We start from the raw sequence: 24,199 nt of genomic DNA on the forward strand, positions 1-24,199 counted from the left end.
AGTAAGCCTGTCTTTTTTGTCAGTATTGACTTCAAATTGACTTTTGACAACAGAAGCTTGTAGTTTTTTTTCTACTCCAGGATTTCATGATAATTGTAATCCTTGTTAATTTCACAGCAGAAATGTCATTTAAAAATCTATGTATTAGTTGCCCGGCAAGTTAGCATGATGTAGTAAATCTATACATGTTTAAGATTGTGATGGACTCAATTGTTTTGCAGTGCAAAGTTGCATACAAAGATTAGCATGTTTTGTGGCTACAGTATAGGTTTTGCTTGCATGAATTGTAAGTATGTAGTGCTGTTCTGCCCTTTATTAGTTATTTGCATCTTAAGGCAGAGCAGCCATTAATTAATCCCAGTATGTCAGGGAAGGAGGTGTTCCTGAGGTGGTGCTTACCCAGATGGGTCTGTCCTTGACATAGCATAATCCGTTTCCAAGTAACATTTTTCTTCCTGGAATAATGACACTGGGGGGCTGTGTGAAATAGGCTTTCCTGTGGTTTCAATGGCTGCATTAAACTTATCACAATAAACAAAAATAAATCCCATCATCAACAGAATTTAGCTAATATGTTTTTTATTGGTCTCTCAGGTAATGAATGTCAAACTATTTTTTAAATATTTTACTAGATTTTCAGCCACTATAATGATCAGATGGACAGTTTCACCGTTCATAAAAAAAACACCTGCACTCGTTTTTTTCGTCCTGCGTTTCTTGTGTTTGGGAAGTGTTCAGACGACATGCCATTTGGATGTGAAACAGGAAATCAAGGCCGAGTCTGAGAAATCAAATTTGAATCAGTCACTTTACACAAAGGATTGTAGGAGGCTGGAGCAAATTACCCCCTCTTGAAAATACAAATTTTCGGAAACCAGAAATAGTGTCATGTTGCCTCATGGTGGGGGGAGGCTGACAACTTGTTTTATTATAAATTCAGTTCTTGGGTGAATAATTAACAAAAGCGTGGATTCGGAAACCTCCTGTAGCCTCTTGTAGGCTCGTAGGCAGTTCAGAAAAATAAATGGGGTGTTCGCGTGTGGCGTTGTCTTCATTTTTACAAGCTACTGCTTTTCTAGGAGGAGCAGGAAGTCTTGTTTTTGTTCTTATTTTTTTCCTCTTTCCAAATTGTGGAACTTTTCCCAGATGTTGGGTTCAGAATTGTAGGCCCTGGCCAATAGATCAGTTTTCTTTGGTATCACAGTGCAGGTTTAGTGCATTTTAAGCCTCCAGACATTAATCAGATGTGAAGTCTTAAAAATACACTTACTACATGGTGTTTAACGGTTACTGTCTGTTCAGTGAAAACACTGGGCACATTTTGAAGGTCTGCGTTTCTCACGGTACTTTCTCATTACGTTTTTACAGCACGCACTACGGCTTTTAGCCTTTGGACAGATTTATAAGGTACTAGACATGGATCCACTTCCTTCAAGTAAACCTTCCCAGAAATATTCTTGGTCAGACAAAGAAGGTATGTTCAAGTTTGTTTGAATGTTGTGTGGTGAATTAAATGAACGGAAACTGCCAACGAGCAGGAGGGGGGCTGTTTTGGAACTCGGCTTCTTCTCTTTGGGGTCTTTTTTTTACGCGTTTTGTCTTTTTTTCAGGAACGGGGCTGAAACGGCCGTATGAAGACGGTCCGCTGGACGACAAGGACCTGATTAAAAAGATGAAACGCAACTTGAGAAAAAGTAAGCTCTTCCAACTTGGGGTGCCCACTGCAGCTCTCATCAGCGTGCCCCTGTCCAGCTCCTTGCATTTCAAAGTCAAAGGCCATTGTGAAGGAATGTAACGGATAGTGGCTCGGTTTTCATGGATCAGAAGACAGATCTTCCGGTTCATTGTCATTTTCTGTTTTGTAGCCATACTTATGAGATATGATGATTCTCATACCGCTTTCTGAATTGGCCTTATATCTTACACTTACTCCTTGCTATTCTTTGAGTTGGACAGTCATTTGGGGAAAGAAATACAGCTCTACACCCAAGCACAGGCTTTTCTAAATCCGATCAATGTTCACGTGCTTGGAACTCAAGAGTGAAGAGTGAGCCTTTTTTTTTTTTTGCCCTCAAGCACCTGGCGGCAGTCAGTTGAAAAGGAAGGGGAATGTCTGTCCTCGTCTTTCTCCCCTCCAGTCTAAAAATAGCTTATCGTTGGACTGCAAATTCATTTCAAAGTAAAAGAAAATCACAAAACGTATACAAGAAATAGATTGTAATGCCCCTCCCCCAGGAGAGTGATTTTGTATTAATACAAACGAATGGAGGCTTAATTAAGCCTTAATTAAGTGCAACGACATCGAAACAGAATTGAAACTGGCTTTGTGCAGGGTCACCGTGGGGTGACAGTGGTGTCTTCTCTTGCATCTTGCATGATGACAAACACCATCGTTAGAGGAGACACCTCTCTGTGTGTGGCTCAGAACAGAATCTCCCCAGAAAGATATTCATAGTATTTGGCTCCTTCAGAGCTAACCACCTTGCTGTTTGCAAGCATTCTCTGGGCTACCGGGCACGCTGTGGTTAGGGCTCTGGACTAAGGATGCTGGTTCAAATCCCAGGTAAAACACTGCTCTTGTACCCTTAGGAGCAAGGGATGTGCTCAGATTGTGCCATCAAAGCTCCTTGTAGTATAAATGGCACAGATGTAAACCCAAATTAATAGTAATAATAGGGCTACTGCCTCTTTGCGATGAGAGCAGGTCCATTTTTATTGCCAAAGGCACTGAAGAACAGCTGAACTAAAAGACATAGGGACATACAGAATAACTGCCATCTGTAGGACTGCTGCTAAAGATGCTTTTTGAGAGCTGACGTGTGGAGATGCATGATTTGCATGCGCAATGTTCTGGAGCGCGTGGCTGTAAACATAAAACTTAATTTGTGTGTGTAATTAATGGCTATCCCCGCACTTAAATCTTCTGCAGATGTGGCAGATAGGAGTAGATTGTTTTAACAGGCATTAGAAAGGGGGACACTTTTGCAGCTGTGCACTGTTGGCGAGGTGGCAGGCCTCCGTTCCTAATGCGGACGTTGAAATCTGCTGAAGACTGTGGCTGGAAGCAATGAGCTCAGCTTAGCATAAAACCTTCCTAGAATTTATGACAATTGCAGCTGTCAGTGTGCCTGTAATCTTGCAATGTGTTGTATTCCCTAAGATTAGACCATGTCACAATGTCAGCAGCAAGTGTAATACATTTTTGGAAGCAGAGGAGGTGTTTGTACAGGCTATTAGCTTGGGATTACTTCCCCTGATATAATTCTTACTGCACTGCATGACGTTGGCACTGTGGAAGATATCTATACATGCTTTTGTTGTGCACACATACCATTTCATTTGTTTCTTCCCAGAGGAACATACTTTTGAAATCCACATAAAAATCGTAATAACAGGGCATGTCAATTAAATATTTTCATGGTCATCTGCAATGCGATGGATGGCTTGTTTGAAATGAAGGCCATAGCCTATATGCTTAATATAAGCAGACCTGAAGCAAAAATGTAATTGGTTATCAGTTCAGGATAGCAACCCTTTCATTATCCTTTCTCTTGAGCTTTGGGATTTTAATAAAAAAACATAGCTGTTGCAGAATTAAGCCCCCCCCCCAGAGCAAAAGCCATACAAGATAGACAAGCATATTCAGCTCCCTTTTGTAACCAGATGAGAGAGGTTTCATTGGGTAGAACAGTCACAGTCTACAGTAAACAACATAGTTCAAACAGACAAATGGCTGTACGTTCTTTATTTCTCCAAATGCTATTCATGTGCCTTAAAAGCTTGTGATCATTAATAATATTCTTTAACAAATCGTGTGAATTGTCCGTTTAGGATGTAAAACCTCCTCATGATCTTTATTTGGTGAAATTATTATATGCATGCCTGGTTTGCAAACTCATTTACCGTTTTGTAAGGGGGGATTGAACATGTAATGGAAGGTGAGGATGGTAATTACAAGTTCATTGTTAATGAAACCCAGGGTTCTCTAATTCCATGAAGGCTGGAGGCGAAGTCTGGTTTGGAAGCCTTTGCAGTGTGCTCGGTGAATCACCTTTCAAACCCAGAGCCTGACTTTACAATTGCCGATGTCTCAGCTGGTCCCCCATCTGTGTCCCTGGCGGATCTGGGTGCGGGAATGTTTATTCGGCTTTTAACCAGAGAGACCGGGTCATTAAATCTGACATCATCTGTTGTGCATCCGCACAGCCTCGCATATTTACAGTGGGGTTATCACTGCTGTTGTCACAGTCTGTCTGCGATGACTGGAAAGCAGAAGTGCTTCTCGAGCTACGTATTCTTGAGTATTGAACGCCAGATTGGAATCAAGAAGTGATTTTCTCTTTTGCAGATGTCACGAAATCTGTACTAAAAAAAAAATGCAGTCATTCTCAATGCCCTCCCTCAACTAAAGTTTTTACAAACTTCCAGGCTGCTGAGGTGCTGTGCCAAGATGGGTTTGGTAAAAGCAGATATGTAAAATGAACGACGGTGTTTTTCAACAACGCAGTTCAGTCCGCGTGAGCCTCTATTGCATACGGAAGGAGGAGACATGCGCAGCTGGGACTTTTTGACAAAATCCCTAAACACACAGGAATCTGTTATAATAATAATAAATAATAATAATAATTGCTTACACTTATATAGCGCTTTTCTGGACACTCCACTCAAAGCGCTTTACAGGTAACGGGGACTCCCCTCCACCACCAATGTGCAGCCCCACCTGGATGATGCGACGGCAGCCATAGTGCGCCAGAACGCTCACCACACACCAGCTCTCAGTGGGGAGGAGAGCAGAGTAATGAAGCCAGTTCATAGATGGGGATTATTAGGAGGCCATGATTGGTAAGGGCCAATGGGAAATTTGGCCAGGACACCGGGGTTACACCCCTACTCTTTTCGAGAAACACCCTGGGATTTTTAATGACCACAGAGAGTCAGGACCTCGGTTTTAAGTCTCATCCGAAGGACGCTGGGGCATTAGGACCCACATGGACCGCAGGGTGAGCGCCCCCTGCTGGCCCCACTAACACCTCTTCCAGCAGCAACCTTAGTTTTTCCCCAGAGGTCTCCCATCCAGGTACTGACCAGGCTCACACCTGCTGAGCTCCAGTGGGGCTGCCAGTTGTGAGTTGCAGGGTGATATGGCTGCTGGCTGCTGTTGCGTCTGGATTGCGATTGATTATTTTGAGGAAAAACCAACTGGAATTTGCTCCAAAAAAATTTTTCGGAGGCATACATAAAGAAAAATCATTTACATAGATGTTGTACCAGTCAGTCTACTAAAAGCTTTTCTTCCTGATCCAGCTTTTCTGCTTTTTGAAATGGAGAGAAATAGTCAAAGGTGGGACATGGCATATTATCTTACCTGGTTGTACAAGTGCAAAAAAAAAAATGGAAAAAGGCCATAACACATCTTCTCTCTGTCTGATCAGATGTCGACCGCGTTTTGTCATAAATTATTGTAGCTGTGTTCAGGGGGGATTTCTTTAATTTACAGCTTCGTTTTGCAGTTTCACATTTTATTTTCGGGGAAATTCCCAGAAGGTTGCTTGACCACTCTAATTAAGCGCAAGCTCATCTTGATTCAACACTGAAGAAGAAAAACTAACCTTCTGTAAAACAGGAACTGTAGCAGTTAACTTTCAGTCTGCAATTTAGTTAGAAGAAGCTTCTAGCCTTTTTTGCGGAACTGAAGTATTGTCAGCAAATATACATTTGTCCTGTGAAAGAGTAGGCACACATTACCTATCCGAGTGTGACATTCTGGTAATAGATATGTGTGTGGAACTGGAGCTGTACGGCTGCAAAGCCATAGTTCCTAATAACCATTAAAAAAGTCAATAGTATTGATCTTTCAAGTCATACACAAGTGTTGTGTTATGGCTTTCCATGAATCATCAAAGTAAAAAAGACATTGCCTTGCCCACGCGATCAGTAGAGGAAAAGAAAATGTCAGCCCGCTTTTGCAGTGAGTCTTTCGAGAATGTGGCTCTACCACCCCCTTTTCCCTGCACACACAGAAGAAGGGGCTTCAGTTCCGTGGCAATTAGACTTTTCACTTAAAGACAGAGCAGGCCTGCAGTGCTGTCAGCTCGTCTGTGCTGGGGGCAGCAGGGTTCAGCAAAGGTGAGAGAATGTGGAGCATCTAATGAGAGCTGTGTGCAGTGTAACTGCCGCGGATCAGCAGGTTTCCCAATGCCTTTTATGTCCTGATTTTCCCATGAATTCCCTGTTCATCTCCAGGGATTGTGATCCCAACCAAAATTGGTTTCATCTCTCAGTGCCAGAGAAGCTATAGAGGAGGTGCCATATCTACAACCTCTTCCTTGAAGACTTTAGAAACTGTGCGTTTACTTTCTTTCTTATTAGGTTGTATTCAGGTATAAACAGGATTGTACGGAATAAAGATGCAAAACCTGGATTAAGGTTGCGCGCCGAAAAACCCCTTTTAATAAAGGGAGCTGTTGTTTTTCTGATGGACCTTCCACAAGTTTTCACGTTCACTGAGTTTTTAGCGTTTTTAACTAACCTGATCTTTTTTGTTGTTGTTGTTGTTGTTCTGCAGTTCTTGACAGCAAAGCAATAGACACCAACCAACCCATGAATGCGCTAATGCGACTCAACCAGATCCGGCCCGGTCTGCAGTACAAGCTCTTGTCCCAGTCGGGGCCCGTTCACGCGCCGGTCTTCACAATGTCCGTCGACGTGGACGGCACGGTATACGAAGCCTCGGGGTCGTCGAAGAAGACGGCGAAACTCCATGTAGCAGTGAAGGTACGAGAGGGTTATAGCAGTGGACAGGGTAGCCTTGGGGGGGCTCTGCGGTGGTTTAAAACGTAAGGGCTCTTGTCCAAGCCCAGGTGGAGTACCACCGGTAAAGACGGCAACTGCCTGGTCCCCCACCCTCACTGTGGGTGAGGAACGTACCCCGTCTTCCACTCCGCTCTGAACCTCCTACACAGAGCCGCGTAGCCTGTGATGTTACAAGGCAGGGCAGGCCTGCTCTTCCTCGTGCTTCCCTGTGTGAGAGCACAGGGTTCTAGATTTTAGACTTCGAAAACATGCGACAGACAGACGCAAACCTGATGCCGTATATAATCAAAATTGGGAGGGGGAGGGGAAACAACTCTCAAGATGTGCAATAATATGTATGAGATACCCAAAGCTAAACTGGATTAAGTCTCGTTTATACAGTGGGAATGGCTAATCCGCTTTTCCAGCTTTGTCGTCCTAGAAGAGGAAGCGGTTCTGCAGTCATCAGTTTCACTCTGCTAAAATCTCTTCCTCTCTGCGTTTTGTTTTTCTGCACTGTGTGAGGATTCCTACAGATGGTTTTAAGTGACATCGTGCCCAGTTTGTCAGCTCTGTCACTTTTGTCTCCTTTGATACGAAGACAATGAATTCACTTCACACCTAATAAATACAAACGTCCCACAGCTGCACAGTGCTGTTAACCTGATTGTATTGTTGTTGAGAGTTGAGTCATTTACAATATGACAGGTCTGGTACAATTACAGAACCTGACAAGCCATGCATGATTGCTGGATGATGTCTGAGTCATCTTTTTTTTTGTGTGTGCACTACAGATTCATGTACAATAATGGTGTATCCTGCTATGCTGTTTCAAAAAAAATAAATCTTCCAGGTCCTGCAGGCAATGGGATACCCGACTGGTTTTGACACCGATCTGGACTCAATGAGCGCAGACGAAAAATCAGATGGCGAAGGAAAGATGGAGACGGCGTCTACAAACTCAAGCAATAATACAACCAGTTCCACCACCGACGGCTCCAACACACTGGAGGTAGCAGATCTGAGATTTAAGTGGACTTGATTTGAGTCCTGCTCGAGATTTTGTGGGGTTAAAGCAGTTATTTACTTTGAGGAGATAATGCTGTGGCAAAAATTGATTTCAGTCATAGTCTGCATTAAGCAGCATTCTCTGGAGAATAAGCCCCACAACATTAGCTGGTAATAGGCTTGTGTGGCATTTTAAAAATGTATGGTTCCACTCTGGAAAGTCCTAAAGCAAATCCATATGGCCACCGTACATTAGCTGGCAAATTAAAACTGAACCTTTTCTACTGAAAATATTACATTTTCCTGGTGAGGTTATTTCTTCAAATATTTTATTCCGGAAATATAGAAACAAAGGGGGTCTGTTTTGCAATATACATTACTAGATAGGGTTTTTTGAAGCTAATTCACATATGATGCTTATAGGGTGATGAACATTAAGATTCTCTGCTATTTCTGTATATCTTAGCTTATATACATCTGCTTCTGTAGTACAGACTTCATTGTTGTTCTGAACTTGATAAAACTAACAGTATATTTTTAAGGTAAAAGCTTCCGTTAAAATGCTTCCTCCAATTTCACAAATGTCTTTTGAGTTTTGGTCATATACGCATATATGCTGCCACTGTTGTGTTCAGCATTTGAAATTTCTTTTTCCTACAGCATTAATGATTGATTTTCATTAAATATTTAGAGAGTGCTTCAAGGCCTCAGATGGAATTCACAATGTTGATAAGCACATCCAAGATTCCCTGTTTTTCACGCTTAATTATTTTGTTGGTCACAAGTCCTTTTGAAACTGTAGCTTACCACATCAGTGCCTGTTACTCCTTTGTCACAGGAGAATTGATTAACCTGTCCAAAAATACTAAAATTCTAATACTAATACTGGATTTATTTAGTATAAAGGGACTCATTTTTAAAACCTGTAAAAGTAGTAATGAGATTGTAACATTTTTTTCTGAAACTGGGCACTTTGAGCTTAACTATCCATACTTAATTAGTAATTTTGCTTGCGGTCTCTAAAAAAAGAGCTTTAAAAAGCCAATACTCTTATTACTTTTGCAAGGACAAATATAAATCAAACACTTAAAACATAATTGAACCTTGAGGAGTTTGGTTTTGGGAGAACATGGTGCTCTGGAGGAAATGTGACAAAGTCGTCTTTTTTTTTTTATTAATTTAAAAAAAACAGGTACGAACTCAGGGTCCTATTCTCACTGCCAGTGGCAAAAATCCTGTCATGGAACTGAATGAGAAAAGGCGCGGTCTGAAATACGAGCTCATATCGGAGAGTGGGGGCAGTCATGACAAGCGCTTCGTCATGGAGGTACGTCAGCCTGAGCCCTTACCACCAGTTTGATTTTGCAAAACACAACCTCGCCGTCTGCAGGCAGCAATAATAAAATGTACTATATAATTAACTACTTAACAAATCATCCGCATTGGATATTTTTTATAGGCATCGTCAGGTACTTGTCTCTAACATGGAAGTAGTTCCCATTTTTTTCCCCCCGAATTGGCATGACACCAAACCCTTTTCATTTTATTTGCGCTCATCATAGTTTTGCAAGTGGGTGGATGTGTGGAGTTGAATCTGGGTGCAAGTGTGTTCTTTTTTTTGAATGGCTTTTGTCCCGAACGTTTGTGAAATCTGTCAAAAACAACTCCCCCTTGCTCTGGGCAGGTTGTTGCTCGTCATCGAAGGGGTCGTTTTTGATGGTCTGGAAGAATTCTGAATGGCTGTTGGGAAAACAGTGCAGTTAGGAGTCCAACATTCATCCTCTTCTGTTTCCTCCCCCCCCCGCTGTCTCAGGTGGAGGTGGACGGACAGAAGTTCAGGGGAGCAGGGCCCAATAAGAAGGTGGCCAAGGCCAGCGCCGCACTGGCTGCCCTCGAGAAACTGTTTTCAGGGCCCAACGCAGCAGGCAGCAAGAAAAAGAAGATTATTCCCCAGGTTCGACAATCCGCCTTTTAACTCCTCGATACGAACGGCCGCCGGCATCGCTGTAATGTGAGGCCAGGGCCGCATGCGGTCTGGTGACGAAACTGGCTGGCCGCGTGGGGTCGGAAATCAGTTGGGGGTTTGTGTTGTGGTGGCTGTGTCGGAACGGACTTCAGTTCTTAACCCTAGGAGGCAAGGTCGTAAAATTTCGAAAAAGGGCCTGAAATGCACCCCGAGGGTCCCTTTGTACCAACGAACCGGTCTTTTCACTCTTCACGATTAAAGTGTTTCACTTTTATTAATCGAAATTGCAGCGAGTCAGGAGATAAGCGACAGCTTGACCGCATGGCAGCCCAGAAAGACTGCTTTGGCATTGCCTGTGTGAGGCTTTTAAAGACGGAAGATCACTGATCCTGTAACGGCGTTCCCGTGTCTCTCCCCAGACTAAAGGGGCGGTAGCGGCTGGGGCGTCAGTCGCTGCCCAGGCGGCGAGGGGGCGAGGCCGAGGAGCGCTGGCCAGGGGGGCGTTCGTGAGCGCGGCTGCCGCTCCAGGATACATCACCCCAGGTAGGAGCGCCGGGACCGGGGCAGGTCCCCAGGCAGGAGCACGACTGCCGCAGAAGTTGCCTCGGGAGGCTGTCCGTTTGTCCGAGTGGGAGCTGCTGGCCCAGTTTCTCACACCGGTTCTGAAACCTCGGTAATAAATTCATTGACGGTATAGAAAAAAATGTACACATCCCAAATGAAGCACTCGCACAAATCTGAGGCAACAAAACGTCCGGTGAGGTGATGCGGCCCTGACACTGAAAACCTGCAGGCTTGTGAATACGGCTCTTTTAATCCAATGGAAATAGTTTTCGACTTCGATTTGCTGATAAATACTACTTGTTAACTCTGCATGCAGATCACATTGGAACATTTATGCGGTGAAATGTCTGCTGCACAGCCTGTATATATTCACTCGTACATCACGTTACAGGGTGTACAGTTACTAGTGAGCAGGAAGGGCCGCATCACGTCGCAGTTCCTGGGAACTCCCACTCTCGCCTTTGGTGAGGCCAGGGGTTTTTCAACAACATGGCAACTTACAGTAGTAATAATAATTGCTTACACTTATATAGCGCTTTTCTGGACACTCCACTCAAAGCGCTTTACAGGTCATGGGGAATCCCACTACCACCACCAATGTGCAGCCCCCACCTGGATGATGCGACGGCAGCCAGAGTGCGCCAGAACGCTCACCACACATCAGCTCTCAGTGGGGAGGAGAGCAGAGTGATGAAGCCAATTCATAGATGGAGATTGTTAGGAGGCCATGATTGGTAAGGGCCAATGGGAAATTTGGCCAGGACGCCGGGGTTACACCCCTACTGTTTTCGAGAAAGGCATTGGGTTTTTAATGACCACAAAGAGTCAGTACTTTCACAAAGTTCCCGATTTTGTGCCCAATTCAGAATTTTTCAAAATATTTCTATACCATCAATGAATTTATTTTGTTACAGAGGTCTGAGAAATCGGGACTGCAGTTCTCCTTTAAGTGAAGCGCTTTTTAATATCTGTACTGTGAGGTGTATTATCGCTAGGCGGTAAAGTATCTTCGTGATCCAGGGATGATAACTGTGCTTTATGGTGCTTGTAGGTTACGGGACGCCATATGGTTACAGTGCAGCAGCAGCCACCCCAGCTTACGGTACGTACAGCCCCCTTGTTGTTCAGTACCTCAGGACCCGAGTGCACAGTTAAGCTTTAAAAATGACCGAGGTGTAATTTGGAAAATACCCAAACAAGCGAGAAAAAGGAATGGCAGTTCCAAAAAAAAAAAAATAGTTTGAATTAATTTAAAAAAGGAAATTGAAAAAGGACACAAAAAAAATAGTCCAATTTTATTAGAATCTGATAAAAGATCAACTCTCATAACCTTTTGGTTCTTACTGTGGTTGGAGCAAGCCTTGCTTAGCTTTGCCTGACTGTCAAAGTTCTGCTCGTTAATCTGCCTGCTCCCTTCCATTATAATTCTGGACATTTTTCTTAAGTGTAGTCCTAGTGCTTACAGCCAATATATATACTCCATTCAAAGCAAACCTGGGTACCTGGCACACATTAGGGGACTTAAATTCAATGCCGTGGGTTAGCAGTTGTCTTAGAGGGAACTCCTCAGATGTAGAGTTTACCTGCCCATTATAAACCAACGTGTCTCTCATGCACATACCCCACTGTTAAATTGCAGATACGCAACCCGTACACAATGCAGTTAATAACTGCAGCACGCTGCGCTCGCTGAAGCTATTAAAGGACATTTTTAACCTTCCCGATTACCAGCCTTAGGCGCATTTGCGCATTTTGTTAAAAAATAGTATGTTAAATATTTAAAATTGAATTAGAGCTGTATCTTATAGCAGTATTACAGAGTGATAGAACTGGAAGGTTTGATGTTCTCCTTCTAAGATCTTAACATACATTTCTGAACTACTGTTTTATTGATGAATTAGCAGCTCTTTCCCTTAGCAGGGAAAACCTGCTTTTGTATCTGATGTAGTCTGACTTTAAAAAAAAAAAAAAACAACCCTTCCAGTGCAGCTAGTAGCCATGCATTTTAGGATGCATTTGCCTGGTTGAGGATGCTGGTTCAAAGGTGTTAAAGAACAATCCCTTTGGCGGTACCAGAATGAATACAGTGTCTGGCATTGGGAAAATACGTTTGCTATTGTACTTTTTGGTTGCTTTGAATGAGGCTTATGTGCAAATGGTGACAAAAGAAAAGGCATGGATCTGTGCATCTTATTGGTGCACACTGCAAAAAGAATTTTTGATATCGGAACCCCAGACCTGCGGGCTTTTTTTGGTGAAAGGAAGGGTGGGGCTCTCCTTCCCGCTGGTAATCAATGTAAACTTTTGTCTCCATTTGTCACATAAAAAGACTTTGTTCCTTTAGTGTCTGATGTGATGCAAAGCAATGAAGTAAGTTTGGTATTTGGCTGTAAGGTAACGTGTCTTTACTGCTTCTAAAAGCTGTTGCATGTCGTTAGTTTCCACTACAGTCATCTAATGCTGTTGAATTATACCTCCTGTTGCTGCTTTGTGATTTCTTTAATGGGGATGTGAGAAAAGCACAGTGGAAGAACAGGTGCAATCTGAGCATAAGCAAACCAGAACATGCACACATCACCGAGGCCACAAGAACTTAGATTGAGAAATCCGATGAACTTCGAAACTCAAATGAGGAAAACCCAAAGAACCCCATGCAATTCCTTTAACTTTCCGGATCTTTCCCAGTGTACGTACACCACGCAGTGCTTGATAAGAGCTTTTTAAAAGAACCAACGAATAATTCAGTCGTGATCTGTCATCAGAGATTTTGGTTTTGGCACAGAAGTAGCACACGATTCTGGCATTTTTGGAATATACTTGGAAGTATGTAGATATGAAATTAGTGATCTTACACTTTTTTTTTTGCTTTTTCAACTTAAAAGTGGTTGCATGCGAGAACAATTTTAGACATTCAGTGCTTGAACAGGGAAAAGGTTTGCCTTTTTAAGTTATTTTCTATATGACCTCTAACGGCAAATCTCCCGCGCTCCTTTGTTCAATTTACATGCACCAACAGAAGTTATTTTGCAGAGAAAACCTTGAAATTTCTAGGTGTTTTAAAAGGAGTTTGCCACAAGGCCAACCATTGAGATGTACATCCTTCTCGAGGTGTTAGGAGAGTTTTGACTGGGGTCGACCGGCTGCTCTGTTTGATATTCTTGATGAGTATGCCTGCCTCTCTCTCTCTCTCTCACCGTTTTCTTTCTCTGTCTCTCTGGTGATGTACTGTCCTTGAAACCTGTATTGATTGGCTTAGCTAGAAAGACGGACTAGTAACAAAACTGTTAGGTTTTGAACCTGATTTATTGGACCACTGAACTTATTTGGAGTCCTTTTTCGTTTTTTTCCTTTCTGTAGGTTTACCCAAGAGAATGCTTCTGTTACCAGTCATGAAATTTCCTGCATACCCCGTGCCCCACTACTCCTTCTTTTAACCCAGAGCCCGAACCAAATTCACTTTGATCCAACTTAAAGAAACTGTAAAGAGTTTTAGAAGGGAAAATGATTTTTTTTCTTTTTTTCCCTACTCCACATTTTCTTGGGAATATGTACTCGATGAGCAGATCATTTGTAAAGTGCTTTTTTTTTTCTTACTCCTTTTCACTTTTACAGAAAAAAAAACCCACAGGTTACGTACTTTAAAACTTGAAGGATGGCGTACTGTGAACTGTTACCTCATTTCTCGGGATATAAATTATACCAGCTTTTGTTTGGTTGTATGTTTGGTGTTGATTATTGTAGGGGAGACAAATTTTCACAAATATCACCATAATCTGTAAAGGTGATTAGAAATCTGTGAAGGATGTATAGAGAATTATAAACCACAGATCATCAATAAAACATTTTCTCTTAAAACAGCTGAGTACTGCCTGTTTTATAATCTAATAAGAATCTGATTAGAATTTTTTCAGTTTTGAGTTTTTTTGACACTTGTAGTATAGTTTGTATTTTTCATTTTTTAAAGATATAGCCACTTTAAATTTGTACACCAGGGATTCTGTGATTGAAGCATGTCGCGTGTGCCACCTTTGTTTTTATATTTTAGTGATTAGCTTGGTTAGAGTCTTATTTACTAAGCTTTTACACCTCTTCTAAAGTCTTCTACAGCTGGCAGGAGACCTATTTATTTGTAGGGTATTTTTTTTTCCCCACTTCTTAAGTAACAGTCTCCTCAGAGACTTTCCTAGCTTTACAGTTGCATTCCGATTTGACACATTTACACAAGCTTAGTAAGTAGGCCTCTTAACTGAGTCTCTGAACTGTCTCCGATCTGCAGTAAATACATTATCAAAGATACATTGAGGCTGCAAATCTGGCTATTTAGGGCAGGGCCAGTGCAGAGAGTCAATAAAATTGGCTTAACATATACTAGAGGAGGAGTATTTGTGCTTGATAGCTGGTTCGAGGTTTGATTTTCTTACTGCCTGTACACTTTGTTCTTGTGGCCTTTTCTTACATCAACAAAAGACAGCTTGCCAGTACCCACACTGGTCTTTGTCTGTGCAGACAGGGTGTCCATAACAATGTAAACTACACCTGCAAATTTGAGAATCTAAAGCAGCAACAAGGTCCTCATGGATACTTGCTATCTAATTGTCCCAATTTTTTTTTTCTGTTGAGTGCTACTGTGAACTGTGACCCTTTTCTCACCCACGGGCCAGCATAGGTACCTGATCACGTGTAGCAGCGTTGTAGCTTTCGGTATGTGCGGTTTTGCTCTCCAGGGCTGAAATGACAAAGATCTAGAATACTTAAGAGCTTCCTTTAGTATTGAAATGTACATCTTGCGTCTCTGTGCATTTAAGGATGCATTCAAGTAGTAGGAAAATGTGTCCCCCCCCCCCCCCCCCCAATTTTCAGCAATTAAGAGGCAATGCATACTTTAAGATGCCTTTTGCAAAGCAATCTGCCTGCCTGCTTTCTTCTGCTTTTGAACGTGCAGTGGGGAGGGGGAACTTCTGTCTGCCTTGCCTATGTTAGATTTTCCACAGGGGTTAAGATATTCAGATCATCAAGATCCAAGGCAGGCAGAGTTGGCTTTTCAATCCATCAAGAGGGGGGTTACCGGTCTACCGCTAGGAGGTGCTTTCGCTGGCCCGTGGCTGAAGTCGCGCCATCACTGATGTGAAAAAGCAGTGCTGAGCTAGCCTTTGGCTTCCTGAGTCACTCTTGTCCGCGTTTGCACTGTGGTTCCATGGGACTTTAAAGCACAATGGGGAGCTGTGTTAGGAGGAAGCTTGGAGTGATTTTGCAAATGTGGGGGTGGGTGAATGGGCAGAGTGAGAGAGAAAAAAAGACGAAACATAAAGCGCTTGAGGAAGCCCTCTCTTAAGACAGCTTTATTTCGTCATACAGTGCGAATGGAACCCCTTTGCAACCCGACCCGGCCCGTCTTTTCCACAGCATGATGGCAGCCATTGTATAATACTATTGATCCAAAGTCACTTTTAATTTTTTTTTTTTCCCGTCTGTTCAGAGTTACTAACCACATTGTCTATAAACTCTCCGAGTTGCTGCATATTTTTTTTACATTTCTCTGCTTTATTTCGAATGAATGAGCTCCGAGTTTTTTTTGTCGGAAGTGGTAACCGTGCAACTTCAGTTTTTCGATGTCTTTATTAACCTGAGACGACCCCGCGCAATGAAAACCCCACATACAGCCGAAAGAGCAGAGAAATCTAAATGGAGTGTCGGCTTCGAGCAAAGTCTGGAAATTAACCCGCAGTTTCTGCCTCTCTGCTCTTTTCCTCACTGTAGGTGGTTTTTTCATTGACAATCCCTTTTACCAGCCCCGGACCATCGCACCCTTTATTATTCACTTGGGTCCTCAAGATTTCTTCTCTGACTTCTAGAACCATCAGGTTGTGTGGCTCAAAACCCACTTTTTTTTTACCACTTCTCTCGTCAGTCTGGAGCTAGGAATAAAAAAAAAAACAGAAATAAAAGGCAAAACAAAACAAAATCAACAGGTCACTAAACTGACAGGAATGTACAAAACATCTCAACCTTGTCTCATTTTCCATAGAGTGCATATCCCATGAAGGAAAAGCAATACTTAATTTGACTTTCAGCTTGACTTAAGGCTGAATCTTCTCTTTATTATATAGCAATACACCTGAATTTAGCTCAAGCTTACTTGAAACAATGTGAATGTTTAATTGAAATCTGACCTGGCAGAGCACTGCAATATTTAATTTAACTTGTATATTCACTAATGTGTGCGTGTATGTGTGATTGTTATGCTTACACATATGTATATTTCTATATATGTATGTATTCTGTTTCAGTCCTGCAGAATTATAAGTAACCATAATCCTAGGGTATAGCTTTCAACTCAAATTTTATATAAGCAATTTAAAATCTAAGTCATTTGCTATGGTACCATCATTTTTGTAAGACTTCATTTGATTAACTTATGTGTAGAAGTCTGATTTTTAATATAGTTGAGCGGCATATTGTTTTATTTGCCTTCGGTAATGTATGCAGGTATCTGATCCTACAGAAATAATTTCTGTGCACAGTTCCCCTAGGACTTCCAGATGCATTTGGTTCAGGGCAAAGTGTATCAATGCACAATTAAGCAAACCTTTAAGCAAACACTTATTAGACCACATTAATGTACATGCAAAGCACATTTTGCAGTAAAGCCTCTTCTCTTTAATGAAGGACGTTACAGATGGTACTTCCACAGCTCATTCTGTGTGTGTTCAGATTTTTGTAATTACAAAGTGGTATGCACAGCAAATGCACTAGTTTATTTTTAGTGGATGTGAGCTAATATACCAACATCTTCATTATGTGTCCTGAAGGGGCCCGGTTACACAGGTGATATTTGGCTCTTGAACAGTTCTGCATTTGGAAGCCTTTGCCCTTCCAATAGAATGAAACCTATTAGTGTCTCATAGCTGACAAATTTAGAATAATACTGGCTTCTCAGTCTTGCTCATCCATCACATTATTACTTGTCACTACAATGTGTAATTTCATAATTCTTCATAACAGTGCAGCGCTGTGCATGCCACTGACATATTGGTACAGGACCATAGCAAAGCTGTGAAATTGCTCTTGTTTTTCCACAGTGCAACAAAATAACATTAAGGTGCAGCCAGATTTGACAATTAACATAAAAGCAACAACGTTCATTTCCAGAAGGAATGTTTTATGCATTACTTGTTTGGTCAACGTTCTGTTCATTGTATTCTAGAATGAGCAGAAAAGATGCTTTCGTTTGCTTTTTGGTAAACGTTTCATTTTGCACGCGTGAGCCTTCAGTGGCTGATCGTGCAAAATTCGCTTTTCGTGTTTTTATTTGACTGCTCTGTCAATCGTAGTAAGGCGCCGTAGGAGCCTGAAAGCAACTGAAGTTTGAATCGGTCCCTGCAAAGGTATCCTGGGAACTTTTTAATTAAGGCTGTCTTCTCTGTGCGTTAATTTCCTGGCTAAATTAAGTTAAAGTATGTGAAATACATATATTTGTGAAGTCTTCCGAGTATCCCAAAGCAAATGCTGTTTTTATAACTAGTCACTTTAAGAATTAGAATGTTCTATTCTGCTGTCGTCTGAAGAATGTACAATGTGTTCTTTTTTTTTTCTTGAGTTCCAAGTGAATTTGAACCCTGTGCTTGTCCATGCCCTCATACTGTTTTTTAGCCTAAAGAGTGAAAACATTTTAGGGTTGGCATGTTTCATCCCATGAAATGAAAGCCTAGGTGCTGGTAGGTCGAGGTGCTGTTTTGATAGCAGTGTCATCACCTACTTGCCTTAGCTGGTCTGATCTAGGAAACCAAGCAAGACTGGGTCTGGTCACTATTGGCTGGAAGACCTCTAAGAAAAGCCTGGTTTCTGCTATAAATTATAACGGCGGACCAGTAGGAGGTGCTCTTCTTGTAGTGAGGCGTGAGGAAGTAGGACACTTTGCTGCAGGAGGTACTGTCCTGCAGATGACTGAGATCTTTATTAACTTAAATATTAAACACTCTGGGCTTGAAGCCATTTCTCATACCATTCTGCCTGATCTGCTGTGTAGTGATTCTTCACTTCTTTGGTGGATGAATTGAGTCCCCTCCTACCTAAATTGAGATCCATTGGGATGAAAATATAGGAATATAATGGTTAATAATTGGAATCATTTTCCAATAATAAACAATTAGGAAAATAATTGTAAACAGACAGCTGGGAAGAATCCAAAGCTACTGTATATTTAAGATGCAGACAGATATGCTGAACGTCAGTCAGAAGAAAAGGGGTTTTGCAATATAGTATCTACTTTAAAAGTAGAGGTTAGAGTTGGGACTCATTAATGTTGGAACAAGTCATGTTTTTTGTTTGCAAATGAGGCAAACCTCTCCATTTTTTTTGCATTCCCACCCTCATGCTATTTTACAAGCAATTAAAGGGCCTCTATTTTGAGAGAGCTTTTCTCCATCTTGAAATGTTTCCAATCTGACAACGTGATTTTTTTTTACAAGGTAAGAACTCTCTCCTGCCAGAAACATATATAAAATGAAGAGCATTCTAATTTCCAAACCCACCTTGGTGATGTTTCTTTCGTGTTGCAGCCTAGTCTTCATACCTTACAACATGACTTCAGTGCAACCCTTCAAATCTTCTCCATAACAGAATTGTGCTATAATTCATAGCGGATTGATCATTAGGGTTAGGTATAGCAATTTAAAGAGCACGTAGCATCAATAATATTTTAAGTCGAATAATTTCATTCTTGCAACTCTTCATTTTTGAATTCATGAGGAATATACTAGTAATAATGCCATTTATGTGCAAAAAATACTTCAGCAGAACGTCCTCTGTTGCATGTTCTTTTTATTTCGTATGATAGTCACACAGCAAAACATGTATTTATTCTTGAAGAACACAAAGAAGCTGCAAAGAGGAGGGGGCCCCTCAAATATTGTACCTTATTTTGTTGATACTAGTTGATCCAAGGATCGTCCTATGAATTATTCATTTATCATATTCTCAGCTTTGACAATATGTCTAGGCAGCTTCCCCCAAACCCCCATGACCATTTGTACAAAACAGTGCCTCCTGTTACCGGTTTTAAATGCACTTTTCTGTATTTTTTACTTAACGCATTGCATTCATCCAAAAACCTAACAGCACAATTTGTGAAAATGTCATTTTTGCTCTATCCCGATTTGAGAGCAAAAAAGTATTTTTTTTTAACTTTCCCCTGTCTGGATTTTGACTCTTCGTGTCATTGTCCCCTCCTGCTGAGTGTCCACTCCTGTTCTGTAATGTCCGTTTTACAGGCGCAAATGAGCATGAAATCGTACACCACTCCATGATAAAGAGTGGAATCGAAGAAAATCTTATATTGCTGGAATTTCTTGTTTCTCTAGTTCTCAGTTGCTGGCTGTCCTATTCCCCCTTCCACAGGTGATCTGGTATGCTCATGAAGGATTCAGGTAAAAAATAGCTCCCAGAAAATATGTATCCAAGCTGCCCAAGTCCTTAGAGTTGAGTTTAATTGGGGTCCTTTAAAGATCAGTAACATTTTAGAGATTTGTGATAGTGACCACACGAAGCATTCGCCTTTTGTTTCATTGCCATTGGGGTTTTTGAGAAAAGTTTCCTGAAGTACTTTCCTTTTTTTGCTAGCCAAATAAGTAGAAGAAAAAAAAACACACCAGCCCCCTCAGAAGACACACTGTAGTGCTGTGCCGTACAATAAGAAACCTGTTTAAAACGCAGATCCTTGACGACCTTGGAAAAAAATGTGGGGTGTGCCTTTCCATAGACGGATTTCATTAACGGAACCCTGCCGGTGTCCCAGCGTCTTGCCCATTGTGTTCCTAGTCATCGTTAGCCGTGTCCAACAAAGTACTCCAGTCACTCATATTTTTGAAAGAAACTGAAATTCTACCTCCCAATAAATACGTGCAAGCCATAGTCCAAGCCACCCAGAAGCCTCCCTGAGATGCGTGTGCATTTGAGCTGTAAACTTCACATGCATAATTCCAGGGTTTGAAAGAAATCTTTCTGTGTCGAGTTTTGGAGCACAATTGTGTAGCAGGATGAGCTAAGAAGATGGCAAAACACAAGCGATGCTTGCCAAGCTACCAGTACGGTAGTAGCGTCTCCTCTTGGTGAAATTGTGGAGCTGCCCGATGCGACGTTTGGAAATGTAATTGGCCTTTTTTTTTTATAAATGTATAACCTTCATGCTGTGAAGCCCCAAACTTCTCCGCCTTCCAATTTGATTCTAGCACTATTAATAACCTCACAAGCTCTCTCAGACTAAAACCTGCTACTAATGAAAGGTAATTGAATTTAAAAGTATAAGGAATCTCAGGTTCACAGTGTTAGACAAGAAAGTAATCAGATCAGTGGGAGCTCGCGCTCTCTAGCGTGTTTTTGCTGCGTTGTTTTTTTTCCCTCCTGCAAATTGTCTGAGTTGTCTTGTAGTGAAACAGAAATGTGGTATAAAGATTCAAGTGCTTAACTGCTTTTCTGAATCGGTTTCAGGTTCTGCACTGGGTACTTTTAGTTAACTGTCCATATTGGGCTTAACTTTACCCAAAAACAAAGGTAAGGATAGTTTCTGTGAGTTCAACTTTTATCTCCTCCCCTCTTTTCCCACCAACTCCGTGGATTTTATTATGTTATGGTTGTTGGAAGTTTGCACTTCAGATATTAGAAATGCTACCAAAAAGAGCTGCCCAAGAGATACTTTATTCTAGTCCGACACCAAAACACACAAAAAAAAATAGCAATAAAAAGACATCCCACATTTACGATATTCTGTACGGTACTTTGTGTGACATACAGATAACCCCTTCATGCTTTGTTTTATATTGAAATAATTGATTTATAATAGGATGATGAAAAGATTTTACAGAAGGTAGTTGGGGACTTTGGCCTGCTCTTCTTCTGCTTGCGACGTTCTGAACTATGTAAATAAACCTGTATTCAGCCTAGCACCTTTTATTTAAAAACACAGAGGCAGCTCTTGTCATAAGTGGCAGTTTAAGGCTGCTGGCTGAACAGTCTTTTCTAGAGATCTTGCCAGATAAATAGCTACGCTGTCGCACATAAATAGGTGCTGCCTTAAGGATGCAAAGAAATGCAGTTTAGAATTGCAGTTGTTTGCATACAAGCTCGTAGTGTTCTGTTGTAGTCAGGAGCTGTATTGTAGAATATAGGTTGTCCAAATAGCCAGATAACAGTGAATGTTTAAATGTCACTTTGTACATATGAAGCTAACCTGGTTTTCAGTTTTGTTTTGCATATTAAGATGGACTAAATGTTTGTTTTTTTAAAACGAGCAGCATCTGAATTTTTTTTTTAATACTGTTCTAATCAATCTGTCATAAGAGCAATGAAGGGGGTGTTTCACATGATTTCTATGTTTACATTAAGGCACGTGCAAAAGAATTGCAGATTCAGTGCATCCTTTTTATTTTTTACCATAAATTATAAAGGCGTGTTTGACAAAGATATTTAAACCAGCAATATCACTAGAGGCATTTGCTTTTAAGCTTATGAAAAATAAAATGTACAAATGTCACATTAATTAATAATTACATATGGTGACATGAAAGTTCTTTGTGTGCATCAGAAGAACATATGTTTCATAGCTGCACATCAGTTAGACATTTAATCAGTCTGGCACTTAGACATCTTAACCTATCACTTTGTTTCCTTCTATTTCCTAACAATACTGGAAGCACAAGTTACATTAGCAATATATTACTCAGGGTGCAAGATAAGTCACCAATCAGAATCAGGCCTTTACTAATTTCTCTCCTTGCAATACAGTTGATCAGTCAATAGGTTAATTTACACATGCATGCTGATTCCATTATGTATATACTGTAGCTAGACGAGAATTGGAATTTATATAAATATAAGGAAAAAACACAAACTTTGTTTTTGTCCGAAGTTAAGAAGAAAACAGTTGTAAAATGCATGTCTTTGTGTGAAACCATTTGTTGCATATGGAAAAGGAGGATAGTTGATCTTCTATGCATCCACTGCATCTGAAGCTGCATGTGTGCATAGACAGTTGTAAAAGGCCTTTGTGCCAGACAACTCATAGTGAATACAGACGTTGATTCCTGAAGTTTTCTCAGTGCTTGTTTACCTTACTGTAGTGTATTTGTTGTGCCAGTGTGCTGTATTTCTTCACCCCACTGTCGGATTCAAAGTCAAGGCCACAACACGACAAGGCCAAAAACGAGATTTTCCAACTTAATTTTGAATAGAAACCAAAGGATAAACATCTTAGTTCAGGGTTTTAATGGGGCATTAATATGTAAGTAGCTTGCCATCAACAGTGACTTATGCATAGTTCTAAGTATGCTGACAGTTTCATTTTAAGGAGTTGTCTGTGCAGCAGAATTAATCACTTCTAAATTGTTGTTTCTTGTCTCCCTAATTTTCATTGTCACACACACCCCCCCCCCCCCCCAGATATAACTTCTGTTTTCTGCACAGGCTTTTCTTTCAGTCCCAATATTACTTCCTTATTGTTGTCAAAGTAAACCCGTAAGCGCTGATGGTTGCACGCTCAGTAAAAAAATGCCCATGTGTTTTAATAATTAAAACCTACCCAGCAATGTAATTACATCCTAGCAAAACACAAAAGGCCTGCAAGATTGAAAACACATTTCCTTGCACAACCCATCTTTGAAAAGACAAGCTAGAAAAGGCTTGTTTCTTCTTTTTCCTGTCCAGAAATGACAACTAACAGCCATATTATCTTGGTGCTTTTCACTTTAAAATGTCTAATGCAGCCAATAGCTTCCTACTGTCTATTGTTGGTGGTTTTATCCCTTTCAGTCTTTCTTGTGATTTAAATACCCCTTTGCTGTGAAAAACGTGTAGGCCAGTAATCTTAAGAAGTATGTGCGGCAAAGATGATGAAGCTGGAAATTCGATTGGTGTGTCCAGAACTGGAGATCTGAAAATAGAAATGGATCCAGTTTCGGACTGAGTAAAGTGCACCTAATTAAGTGCTGAACTATGAATATTATACATGTCTTTCCCACGTGCTGCACGGAGTAAATTTGGACGCTAGCTTATGATCCAAGCTTGCTGTTTTTGAATGTACATTGTACTAGAAGAATCTATGAATATAAAAGCGCTACATGCATTTTTTTATTTTTTATATATATATAAAGCTTTTTACTACTTGTATAACTATACTGGGCTTTGAAGTCCATTCTTGTTTACATTTTATTTCCCTTATTTAAAGTTTTTCGCAACAGTGGAGTCTTATGTTTGAGAAGTTGATTCATTTTGCAGTGGTGCGGATCTACCTGTAAATATATTCTTTTCACAGTTCTAAGGTAATGTCAATAAAAAGGGACAGATCTGGTTTACCTGTCTTGCTTTTTGACATGTTTGGGGGAGGGGAGTAATACAAAAAAAGTTTCTTCTAGAATTTAGTTTTTAAAATGTAAAATGGTGATTGTACGCAAATGCTATGACTGAAATGTGCTTTAGGCAGAGCTGTTTTAAAAAAAGTAGATATGTTTGCTAGTTCTGTGTTGCAAAATTATAAGTCGCTGAAAGTCACATTGGCAACCTGCTGTTTGTCACTGTATCTGCCATAATTTATGCTTGAACAATAAAAGTACTGAATCTCTTGAAAGTGTCAACCTTTTCTTAAAACGAGGAAATAAAGACAACGTTAAAGACATCTTGCTTTTCTGGTGTTTAGCCAATTTTGTTTTTCCCTTCACACTGTTAACAGAGAACTTTAAGTGCCAATGGACGAACTTCTCCATTATCTACATGGAACAAGGTTCTGTGTTACAAGCTCTTTCAGCTCAAGAACGCCGATTAAAGTGTAGAGGCGACTGAAGCAATTGAACTGCCCATCATTTCACACTGTGCAAGTTGCAG

The 24,199-nt window shown here is 40.9% G+C and overlaps 1 protein-coding gene across 8 annotated transcripts in view; it reads left to right on the forward strand.

The window, feature by feature from the left end:
- strbp (spermatid perinuclear RNA binding protein) overlaps window positions 1–23,945 on the forward strand; it is a 104,054-nt gene extending 80,109 nt beyond the window's left edge. For 7 of the 8 annotated variants that reach the window (XM_069183411.1, XM_069183410.1, XM_069183408.1 and 4 more), the window contains 9 exons: window positions 1,369–1,474; window positions 1,611–1,694; window positions 6,566–6,774; window positions 7,646–7,804; window positions 8,993–9,127; window positions 9,614–9,754; window positions 10,186–10,309; window positions 11,382–11,432; window positions 16,088–23,945. In XM_069183411.1, the coding sequence (XP_069039512.1) occupies window positions 1,369–1,474; window positions 1,611–1,694; window positions 6,566–6,774; window positions 7,646–7,804; window positions 8,993–9,127; window positions 9,614–9,754; window positions 10,186–10,309; window positions 11,382–11,432; window positions 16,088–16,182 (1,104 nt within the window). In that variant the 3' untranslated portion in view covers window positions 16,183–23,945. Of the gene's footprint in view, window positions 1–1,368; window positions 1,475–1,610; window positions 1,695–6,565; window positions 6,775–7,645; window positions 7,805–8,992; window positions 9,128–9,613; window positions 9,755–10,185; window positions 10,310–11,381; window positions 11,433–13,687; window positions 14,186–16,087 lie in introns of those variants that run through there. The other variant, XM_006640527.3, reaches the window with a different exon arrangement.
- The last annotated feature ends 254 nt before the right edge of the window (window positions 23,946–24,199 follow it).

Source organism: Lepisosteus oculatus, chromosome 24, assembly GCF_040954835.1.
Source record: "Lepisosteus oculatus isolate fLepOcu1 chromosome 24, fLepOcu1.hap2, whole genome shotgun sequence".
NCBI lineage: Eukaryota > Metazoa > Chordata > Actinopteri > Semionotiformes > Lepisosteidae > Lepisosteus > Lepisosteus oculatus.